This window comes from Leptosomus discolor, chromosome 4 (assembly GCF_034619465.1).
Source record: "Leptosomus discolor isolate bLepDis1 chromosome 4, bLepDis1.hap2, whole genome shotgun sequence".
NCBI lineage: Eukaryota > Metazoa > Chordata > Aves > Leptosomiformes > Leptosomidae > Leptosomus > Leptosomus discolor.
Window position 1 is genome coordinate 80251553 of NC_141394.1, and position 11240 is coordinate 80262792.

The 11240-nt window shown below is 60.1% G+C and overlaps 1 protein-coding gene across 1 annotated transcript; it reads right to left on the reverse strand.

The window, feature by feature from the left end:
- Positions 1–2147: 2147 nt before the first annotated feature.
- Positions 2148–10073, reverse strand: MAVS (mitochondrial antiviral signaling protein). Its single transcript, XM_086463962.1, has 6 exons — positions 9903–10073; positions 8905–9079; positions 8275–8507; positions 7321–7882; positions 6439–6593; positions 2148–5914 (listed from the first exon to the last, which is right to left on the reverse strand). Exons 1-6 carry the CDS (start codon positions 10017–10019, stop codon positions 5243–5245), a joined length of 1914 nt encoding a protein of 637 aa, XP_086320088.1. The 5' UTR covers positions 10020–10073; the 3' UTR covers positions 2148–5242.
- Between the last annotated feature and the right edge of the window lie 1167 nt (positions 10074–11240).

Consider the following 11240-nt stretch of genomic DNA (forward strand, 5'->3'; position numbering starts at 1 on the left):
GATCCAAACTCCCCCTTCTCGTGAGGGCAGATTAAAACGCTCGAGTTCTCCAAAGGTCTTGCAAGCTCAGTAGCAAGGACGGACACAACAAAATGGGAACCGAGACAGGAGGTTTAGGAGGAGGGACAAAGAAACAAGGGTCAAGGAATCAAGATTCCGACCCAATCCTCGGCTCCCCTACATATCACACCGTAATTTAAGCGCTGATGCCTCCTGATCTTTAAACTCTGACCCTACGTCCGTCGGTGCTGAGCCAACAACTACAGCAGTAGCCGTCCATAAAGAGGTGACCACAAGGAGGGGCGCCAGCAGTGATCAACGGGATGACATTCGAGAGGGAAACAGACGGGATGATGTCATTAACAGCTCCACGATGGAGGTTCCTAGGTGGAACGTTAATCGATGTCTGACATACCTAGAGCACGGCCAAGCGTGCAACTGCAGCCCAGTGACCCCTGGTGCTCTTCACCTGCACCGCCTTAATCTCAGCTCACCGCAATCCTCAGGCGTTAATTCGATACCGAAGGGAAAAGCGGCCGACGGTCAAAGAAGGTGCAACAATTTCACCAAGAATTGGCTGAATTCTGGCTGCTGCGGTGAAAACAGGGCAAAGGGTTCAGTTTGTATAATTTTAACCTCCTGTTGGGCGAGCGCAGCGAGCATATAAATACCGAAGAGGGTTGTTGCCTTCATGCTGCCTGAAAACTTCCTACTTGTCCCCAAAAAGCACACGCCGCAGGCTGTCTCCCCCCGTGGGCTCCCTCGCCAGCGAGGGCTGAGCCAGACGGGGCACGGTGGTGGTTTTGGTGACGTTGGTATCTCCTTTCTGCGGGTCAGGCCAAGCCCAAAGCTGTTCAGCAGACGGGGAGCGGTACCTGGAGGGCAACCACCGCTGGTGCCTGCACACCAGAGCGGAACCCAGGGTGGCAAAGGTGGCCCAGGTCCCTTCTCGGTGCGGGATCCCGGGATCCGAGTCGACCGGAGGATGTGGGAGAATCTGGATCACGAAGAAGAGCGAGCAGCATCCTGGGCTTGGTGCGCACTGCCCAGCTCAGCAGACATCTGCTCCTGGTGGCCACATCCAGTCCCTTCCCTCCAGCTTGCCACCGCTCAGCCACAGCCTGTTTCTTCCAAATTCTCTTCCAGCTGCAGCGGTCTGCAGCTCAGAGCTCTGCTTAAAGGCCTTTGGTGCATTTCTCTTCCCAGAACTTGTCCCGTTCCTCTTCAGCAACCCCAACATCCTGAGGAGATGACTTCTGCAGCTCAGCTCTGCGCTGCCTCGAGAACCATCCTCTCCGTCTTCATCCTGAACCTGCCGTCTGGGCTTCCCGCGACCTGCCGTGACGAGCATCCTCTAGACCAGGACCTGTGCTTGCTCCGAAACGAGGTCTGGAAACCATCTCCAAATCCTGTCCACCTCTTCCCAATAGGGACTGATGGCCTCAGACTTGCTGCGTCTCTGCCAGCAGGGCCCTTCGAAGCATTCCCTCTGGCGACGGCTTCACAAACCTCCTGCTCCTCAGGACCCCAGCACAGATCCAGACATCGCTGTGAGCAACAGAGAGGGGTTTGCCAGCCCCTTTTCACCAGGGGACCGCAGATTCGGTGGTTCTTGGCACTGTCTGAACCTACCCCCAAACCCTGGGATGTCACCTCAAGTCTCTGGGATGGTGGAACGGGAGGTGTCACCCCCGACGTGCCCAACCCTGAAGATCAAAGCAAGGGTCTGACCAGAACTGGCTGCCCAGAGGCAGGCCGAGGAGGAGGAGAAGGTGAGGAAGCCGAATTCCCAGCAGACGCTCCTCGACACACAGGCAAGGGTTCTCCAGGAAATCCAAACGCAGGGAAACGGTCCAACGCCCGCGGATGGAATCGCTTGGAATTGTATGTGGCAAAAGTTGTACAACGGCCTTTTCTAAAGGCACCGGCCTCTTGAAATGGGAAAACCAAGGTGCCTGAAACGCTGCAGCCCTCTCCCAAAAAAGCAGAAGAGGGCTGTTTGGATCCTTCTTTGCAGCCTCCACTCCCCGAGCGAGTGATTTCATTCTCCAGCCAACTTCTACGGCAAAACTTTCCTTCTCCGCAGAGGCTTCGAAAGCCGAGCTCCGTCCCCCTCATCTTACAAACACACACGGCAACGTCACAAGTTGAGTGTGGAGTGGCAAAAGATTTTATTATACAGTTAGTAAAAAGCTTTTTTTTCTCTTTTTTTCAAAGATGTGGAGGGACACAGCTCCCTCCTGCAGGGTCACCTGCTGATTACGCCTTCAAAGTGCTACATTACAACTGTGAAAATACCGGCACTTCACAGCAGAAAACCGTAACGTGCGCTTGTACCGAGTGTGAAGTGGTGATAAAGCGGCACTTTCACAAGAGTGATTCGAGGTGAAAAGGCCAAGTGTGCAAGCCATTGCTAAAAAGTAGTGGGAAAACATGTGCAGAGTTTTGCAGGCAAGTAAAGCATCAGAGGAGAGGGCCTTGGTACGGATGCTGCTGGTTTGAGATCTCACAGACTTCCTCGGAATCACGTGCCCTCTCTCTTTAACCAATTTTTGGACAGATTCTGCAGTGTGGTTACGCACACTCATGTACTCTGCTTTGCGATACGTATTCTGCTTTATTTCAGCCCAATAGTCAGTAGTAAACACGAGCCTTTTAACAAGGTGAAAGGCTTTGGGGAGATTTTCACACCCGCTGCAAATAAAGAGCGATTCTTAGTGCTGAAAACTGCCGCTTTCACAGGGAGGTGGCAGGTCCCTGAAAAGCCCTCACTGACAAAATTATGAAAGCTGAGGGGGAAAAAAAACCCAGCTTATTTGAGACTGTTGATGGGGAATTCCAGCTTTTTCTCCTGGAAGACCAGCCCCCACGTCCCCTCTCCCAGCAGAGGAGGTCAAGTGCATTTAAGAGCATTGATGGATGAAGCGCTGGGCACTGAGCAAGCGACGACTATCTCAGGTTCACCGGGAGAGCAGCCCCGTCAGACCCAAATCAACACCTCGCTATTGCAGGTATTTATTGTCCTTATCGTTTAAGGGAGGCACTTCTTGCATTTTTGGGCAAAGGGAAAGCGTCAGGAGGGAGGAGCAGCCACTCGCCCCGTCGTGGGGCCGACGGGACCCTTCCCATCGCTGCGCTTTGCGGCCAGGACCTGGGGAGCTCAACTCCCCTCCTGCTCCCCTGCCAGCAGGAAGGTCATAGGATCACCGCATGGCCGGGGTTGGAAGGGACCTCTGGAGATCATCTGGTGACAGCCCCCTGCTAAAGCAGGGTCACCTACCGCAGGTCACACAGGATCGTGCCCAGGTGGGTTTTGGTTATCCCCTGGGAAGGAGACTCCACAGCCTCCCTGGGCAGCCTCTTCCAGGTCACGTTGGGGGATGCTCTGCCGAACAGCAGGAATCCAGGAGGAATAAGTTCCTGGACACAGTGAAGCAGGGAAGAAGCAACAGCCTGGATTAGGAGCGCAGCCCCGAGCCGCTGCAATGGTTTAAGGCCCTCGGCATCCTTGCGGGCTCGCCGGATTCAAGCCGTGCCAGCCCACGGCACGAGCCCTCCACGGTACGAATCCACACCCGGATCATCGCATGTTTTGCCCAGATCTGCTTCCTGCCACAGCTCCCCTGTTGCCCCCCAGCAAACCCCAAGAGGGCAGGAACACCCAAAAGTCTGCGCTGGCATCTTTAGAGCTTAAAAAAAAAAAAAGAAATCAAGAAATCCTCTCGCTACAATAACCCTCCAACTACAAAAAGGTCGTTTTGTCACTTTTGTCCCCCTGTGCTGTCGGGAGGGAGCAGATGAGATGGCGAACAACCTGCAGCCGCAGGGACAGAAGCGGGCAGCACGACTCCTGATGGCTGAACTCTGCCTAGAGCGAGAAACGCGTGCCAACAGCAACGCAGCGGGGCTGCTTCTGCCCCCGAAAGCTGCCCCGGGCAGGGGGAAGTTGGGAATACTTATTTGGGGTTGAGGATTTTATCTCCGAAATCTTGCAGCCCAATCCCCTCACGTTGCAAGCTGATCCCTGGATAGCAGGGAAATTACGGATTGCCATTTTAAATGGGACCTTCGAGATAACCCAGAGCATTTTAACCACCGGGTATGGCCTCCCTGCAATGCCCGGAGTCGATCCTACTTGTGTCCCATCCTGGACACAAACTTCCTACATCCCTATCCCATAGCACCAGGCATCGGGAAAGGCGAGAACCACAGCCACCCTCCTAGCCAGGCTCTAAAAATACATCCTAAAGATTAAAAGTCACCCAACAATCCTGTGTGGGACCGAGTCTGCTTAACACTGGCATGGTGTGAAATGTCCCTTTTAAAGCATAATCCCACCTTCCCTGGCTGGAAGGGGGTGAAATGAGGTTGATCCTGGAGAAAGCTGGTTAGAGGCAGCTCTTTCCTGACCCTCAGCTTCACCCCCAGGGTGTCGGTGCTGCATGGAGGGATCCCAGAGCCCACCCCTGACCCTCAGGAGCAGGGGAGGATGCTCTGAAGCAAAGCACCGAAGCAGGACAACAGCTCCCAGGTGAGGGGACAGCTCGCTGGTGCTCTGGCCTGGCGCATTCTCCTCACAGGGGTGTCCCTCGCCACGACGGAGCAGAAGGCAGTGTGACTTGCTGCACCGGGGTCCTGCCCACGCACCCAGCACTGGGAGGGGGGGGGAAAAGGAGCAGCAGAGCTGAGCAAAAGTCCCAGCAGCAGAGCCAGGGACGCCCAGTGAGGCAAATTCAACACGAGGCGCCTGATGAAGGCTGCTGCACAGACCCTCGGGCACGTTTTCAAGCTGAGATGAGCAGAGCCAACAAAACCGGCTCCACTTGCACAGAATGTCTGCAAAACCTCTCCTCGCTGCACTGCCTGGAGGGAGCCGGGGGGAGGTCACCCTTTGGACCACCAGGACATGTTTCCCTGGAGCCTCCTGGGACCAAAGAAGGAAGACGTGGAGCATCACCATGAAGACTTTCTTTTTTGACTCAAGGGATCGCTCCCTGAGCGAGACCCGCTCTATGGGTGTAACAGGAGAAGGCTACAGACAAGAGGATGGTCGGGAAACAAACCCAAACCCAACAGCATCACGCAACCAAGGCCTCTTCCAGCAAAACCTGCCAGAAAGAGATTTAACAATGCCCCCATCACCCTCCCCGCTCTTCAGGCTTCATCACGTGGGCCAAATTCCTGCTACGAAGAGGAACCGCCCAGGCCGAGCGACGGTCGTGGCATCCCATCCACCCCAGGGCTATTTCTGCCATCGAGCGTACACCAGGAACACCACAGCTGAGATCACAGCGATGCCCACAGCCGGAATGATGTATGGCAGGGACGGGCCATGGCTGTCCCCTGGGGGGACTTTGGCCTGAGATGAGCTGGTCGCAGTGCCATGACCCCTACTTGAGTCAAAAACCGGAGGGTTTCCCAGGGGACCGGCTCCATCTTGGAGGTCACTGCCTGCCTCGAGCTGGGTGCTGGGGTAATGGGCCACGCGGACCTCGTGGGTGCCCAGGGAGGTGCTGTCCCAGCTCGGAGGTGGACGGGACTCTCTGCTTGCTCCCGCTGCCTCCCCTTCCCCAGGGTCTGCACGACCTGCTGGAGCCGGGCATCCCAAGGAGACTCTGGAGAGAGCTTCTCCGGAGCTCGAGCTATCCGTGCTCACCAAGAGCGGGTCGCTGCTGAAGGTGAGGCTATCGGACACCTCGGAATAGGGGCCACCGGGGCATCTGCTGGCCACCTCTGGGCTCTCCCTAGCCATGGAGAGGAGAACACCCGGCTTGCTGAGCTCCACATCCCTCTCCACGTTGCTGCAAGATACCCAGATGCTCGTGCCGGAGCTCACCTGGGATGCTGTCCTCCTAGACGTGCCTTCAAATCTTCCTGTAGCAGTTGGAAGAGGGTCCACCGAGGCCGGGAGCACCTTTGGGAGACAATGAGAGGGACTGGGTGCCACAGGGAGCACCCATTTGGCCTGGTCTCAGGCACCCACGTCACGCACAAGCCCACTTCAGCGCCGAACCACCACATCTTCAACCACTAACAGCGAGGTTGGGTCACAGGTAACTCCCAGGGCTGGGAAACTGAGCGGGACAGGGAGGTGCTGGGGCTCCGGGGGACCTTTGGGATTTGGGGGAGATATGGGAAGGAAGGAAAGGGAGACAAGCAGCAAGGAGAGGGGTGCCAAGAGGCAGCTGGAAGCCAGAAGGCTGACTGGCAAGTCAAGGAGTGGAAATAAGGAGTCACAGCCCAACAAACCTTGGCTCCCTTTTCCCACACTCCAAAATACAGCATCCAGACGGGAGCGTGAAGACAGTGGGGAAAAAAAAGCCCTGAATAAACTCGCTACCAGCTCAAAATCTTACACTGCAGCAGAAAGTCTCTCAACCAGGGGGAGTTCACAAGGAGCTGAACGAAATGCAAGCGGTGAGGGGGAAGGTCACCTACTTTCTGCTTCGTCAGCACGGAGGGGGTGCTGCTGGCCGCCTCCCCCGCGGGTGGTTTTTCCTCTTGTACCGGAGGCTTCAGGGAGGCGTCGCGGGATGGGGAAGCGTCTCTGGGCGCAGGGGTAGCGACGGGGGTGGTTGTTTCCAGCCGAGTGTCTGTGGAGGAGAAAAAAACGTTATCAGGTTAATCAGGAGTCCTAAAAGAGCTTCGTTCTTCCGCCAGGATGCTGCAACAGGATACTCCCAGCGCTGAGGAAGTGGGACAGGGAGGGGATCCAGCACCACCGGGCGCTGCCCGTGCAGCGGCACCCGAGCTCTCCCAGTAGGTAAAACCAGCCAGCACCAGCCCAGCCAGCACCCCCAGTCTGTTCCTCCCTTCGAGGCCCCAGGCTGCTGAACCAGGGGTGCAGAGACGTTCAATGGGGTCGTTTGACATCGGAAATGAAGCAAGTGCCTCTGCCAAGCCCTGGTCAGGATGTCGTGCCAAAATACAGTTGAGTGACAACTGCAACAAGTGGAAGGAAAACCAGGGGGAAAAACAAGCAGCCAGGCTGGATCTCTGCACAGCCCCACCTCGCTCCCTTCCTGGAGGAGGTCACTGCGGCCCAGGAGATGGGTGACAGAGCACAGAGAGCTGCTGCGGACACCTCCAGGAGTGCTCATGGGCCACGAAGGCCGAAGGCACCTTGGGCTGTCCTGTACCAACCACCACAGCTACCACTGTTCCTTGGGAGGGTCGCCATGGCCTCCCAGCAGGGCCCTACCCCATGCCTGCACCTTCTCTGCCCCTCTCCATCCTCACCATCAAGCAGGACGGGCATTTGACAGCACCTCCAACCCCGCTCCCCGTCAGCACGGTGGCTACATCGGGAAGGAAACCCACCTCCGCCTTGGTGCTCTCGCAGCTTCTGCTCCGCATCAAACTGCTGCTGGAGGAGGAGGGGGCTGCGCACATCCACAAAGCTGCCCGGGGGGTCGCCGTGCTCAGCCTGGATTTTCGGCAGCGAGTCTGGGGGCTGCGGCCCCTCGCTGCGAGCAGTCTCCTGCAGCCTCGGGGGTAACTCAGTGGAGATGTAGAAGTTCTCTTCGGGCTCGTTCCTGCGCTGCTGGGGGCTGCGAGCAGAGCTCACGTCCCTCGGTGGAAGGGACCTGCCCAGACCCAAGCCCGGCGTGCCACGGCGCAGGTGGTTGGCGTTCCCGAAACACCCGTTGTCCACACACACCGGGTGCTGCTGGCGGCTCAGCCAGTCCCGGCCCTGCTCGGTGGGGACAGCCGATGGCACGGCCACGCTGGCTGCCTTGGGGGTCCCCGCTGCCACCTGCACGGCCTCGAAGGGATGCGAGAGATGCCCCTCTCTGCCGTGCCCATCGCTCGCTCCGTCACGGACCGGGCTCTCAGGCGGAGGTGGCTGGGAACTCTCTTGCTCCAGGAGGTTTTTGGGGAGCTGGAAGGAAATAAGCTGTGTTAAATTGTTGTGTCAGAATGAGGGGGTCTGGGACCACCGGAGTGCCCCAAACCCTGACCTACGTGAGCCTGGCGATGAGGGGGTCTCTCCTCAGCACCCACCGCGGAGCTCGCAGTGGGGATCGGGGGCTGTGGAGGGGAGCCTGGACTAACAGATCAGAGGGGGAGCAGGAGAGGGGAGCAGTTATAGGGCCATATGTAGGCTATATGACGCCAGACACAGCAAGCACGCAGCAGGGATCAGCAAGCAGAGGCTGCTTGGGGTGTCCCTGAACGAGCCTGGCGCTACCACAGGCTCCCCAGGCCCCACCGCGCCAACGCTCCTGTCCAAAATGGACCTTTGTGTCCCCCTCTGACACGGGCCTCGCTTACCGATTCCTGCACCGGGGCCCTGGCGTCCAGCTCCGTGCTGGCGGCGGTGGGAGCACTGGGCAGGAGAGGCGGGCGGCCGTCGGCGGGCAGGTCTCGGTGCCGCTGCTCAGCCAAAGGGGCGTCTGGAGCAGGATTCGGCCCTGAGGATGGCATCTGGGCACCGACGGAGGAGACGGCGGGACGGGCATCGCTGGCCGCGGGGCGGAAGGAGGCAGCGGTGCGCGCTGGGGGTCCTGAGGAAGCCAAGGTGGTTCGTGAGCGGTGACATCAGGAGAAAAGCCGAGGAGGCAGAGGACGAGCGTGGGGCCGAGGCAGCCCCTCACGTGCTGCTGCTCTATCCCCACGCTGGCCGAGCCTGCAGCACCCCTTCAATCACCTTTCCAGTTCCCCTCAGGCAACAAACCCAACCCACCGCCAACCCAAGCACCTTCGAACAAGGACCCCACCATCCCCAGGCACATCACCGGGGTGAGGGACATCCCTGAGGACGGTCACAGACACCCCCCAAGCCCCTGGGAAGCCGGGGCAGGGAGAGAGGCCAGCTGCTTGGCAGACACCAGGAGCCGTGGTTCAGGTCCCCATTTCCATCAGACCCCCGTGGTAGCACCCAGGGACAACGAGGCTACATACGGGCTTGCCAGGAGTCATATACGTCCTGCAGCTCGTCGGCCAGGTGCCCCGCGTTGTTCTGGCGCAGCGCGTCGATGAGATCCAGCACCCAGCCCTGCCGGCACTTCAGGTGCTGGTAAAACCTGTAGACGGTCGCTTGGCTGCCCCGTGTTTCCTCCCGGGAGTGAAGTTCATCCTAAATAAAACACACAGCGGATCACAGAACCACAGGATGGTTTGGGTGGGAAGGGACCTCCAAGACCATCCAGTCCAACCCCCTGCCCTGGGCAGGGACACCTCCCACCAGAGCAGGTCGCTCCCAGCCCCATCCAGCCTGGCCTTGAGCCCTGCCAGGGAGGGGGCAGCCACAGCGGCTCTGGGCAGCCTGGGCCAGGGCCTCACCACCCTCATTGTGAAATATGTCTTCTTTATATCGAGTCTGAATCTCCCCTCTTTCAGTGTGAAACCGTTACCCCTTGTCCTGTCACCACCCTCTGATCCAGAATCCCTCCCCACCTCTCCTGCAGCCCCTTTCAGCACTGGAAGCCGCTCTAAGGTCTCCCCGGAGCCTTCTCTTCTCCAGGCTGAACACCCCCAACTCTCCCAGCCTGTCCTCACAGGGAGCTGCTCCTGCCCCTGAGCATCTTCGTGGCCTCCTCTGGACCCGCTCAAGCAGCTCCGTGTCTGTCCTGTGCTGAGGACCCCAGAGCTGGACGCAGCCCTGCAGGGGGGTCTCACCAGAGCGGAGCAGAGGGGCAGAATCCCCTCCCTCGCCCTGCTGCCCACGCTGCTCTGGCTGCAGCCCAGGATGCCGTTGGCCTTCTGGGCTGTGAGCACACATTGCTGGGTCCTGTCCAGCTTTTCACCCACCACTCTGAGAAAGGATCTAAGAGCGGGTCTGGCTGAGAGGTTAAGGCAGCTGTACACTGCCCGAACTACACGCTGGAGGTAGCTATACGCTGCCCAAGCTATACGCTGGGGAAGGAGCCCAGCAGGACTAGAGGAAAGCAGGGAATTACTCTGTCAGCATCGGTCAGGCAGCTCAGGGAATCAGCCAGCGACGCCACACGGATGTTCTTGAAGTTCTTGAGGTTCTTCAAGATGTAGTCGTACACTTTGTCTTCGGCCAAACCCATCCTGGCTCAGCACCTGCCAAGAAAAAGAGAGAGAGAGAGAAAGACTTCAGGGCAGCAGAGGGCTCTTCTGTAGGAGTTTGGGCTTTTCCACAGGAGCCTGACACTCGCTGCGGCAATCAGCGCAAGGGGAAATCTTGGGCAGAAAACACGCCAAGAAAAAACCACTCGGGTTCGAGTTCAGCTCCGGACTTTGCTTTGACAAACCCGATTCCCTCCTGCCATCGCCCGGCCCGGAGTTATCCCGGCTTCGTGCAGGCCTCGCCACACGGGCGCCGCAGGGTCACGCCAGGCCAAGCCGGTGGGAATCCTGCTTGGAGGCCCTGGCTTCTCCCGCATGGAAACGGACGGCGGAGGGAAAAAGCCACAAAGCTCCTTCTCCCGAGGGAAACGCCCCCGCCCGCAGCTCGGCCCTCCCGCCCCGCGGGCAGCGCTGCGAGACTCGCTGCTTCCCAATAAACTTGACAGACCCACCCCACCGCCCCCGGAGCTCCCTGCTCGGAGGGCCCCGGTCCCCGCCGACCCCCCAGGGAGGGCCCTGTCGGCTCGGCCCGGCTCGGCTCGGCCCGGCCCGGCCCGGCCCGGCCCGGCCCGGCCCGGCCGCTGCACGAACCCCGCGAACCTGCGCCCGCCGCCGCCGCCGCCGCGCTGAGGTGAACGCTCGGAGCCCGCCCACCCCGGCGCGTCGCCGCCGCTGATTGGCCTTCGCGCACGCCCGTCGCCGTGATAGACAAGGCGCTGTGAGGCCGGGAAGGGGAAGTAGCCTTCCTCTCCTCTCCGGGCAGCGGGGCGGGCCCGGGGCGGCGGCGGGGCCGGTCCCGGCCGTCATCCCACGGCGGCGGGAGGGGAAAGGGGCGGGGGGGACGGGACACACACACACAGGGTCTCCTCCGACGCCGGCAGGTGGCAGCACCGTCACAGGCACGTCGTCCGTGTCCCCCCCTCCCCCGGGCACCTGGCGGAGGGATCCCGTTGTGGCCGCTTCGCCCCGCCCCCTTCGCCCCGCCCCTTTCGCCCCGCCCCGGCCCTGTCAGCCGAGCGCGCCCTGCGCGGAGCCGCACCATGGCGGCAACGGCGGCAGGAGCGGGCGGGCGGCGGCGGGGGCGCCGCTGAGGGCCGGCAGCCCCGCGGCGGGGCGCTGAGGGGCGGCGGTGCCTCCCCCCCTCGCCCTTCCCCTCCCCTTCATTCCCCCCTCTCCCCTTCCCCTCCCCTCTACCCCCCACC

Coding starts and splice junctions, on each gene's coding strand:
- MAVS (XM_086463962.1), bottom strand. CDS start 10,019: ATGGGTTTGGCCGAAGACAAAGTGTACGACTACATCTTGAAGAACCTC. Junction 9,080..9,902: donor GCCTGACCGATGCTGACAGA/GTAATTCCCTGC, acceptor TGTTTTATTTAG/GATGAACTTCACTCCCGGGA. Junction 8,508..8,904: donor ATATGACTCCTGGCAAGCCC/GTATGTAGCCTC, acceptor TGGCTTCCTCAG/GACCCCCAGCGCGCACCGCT.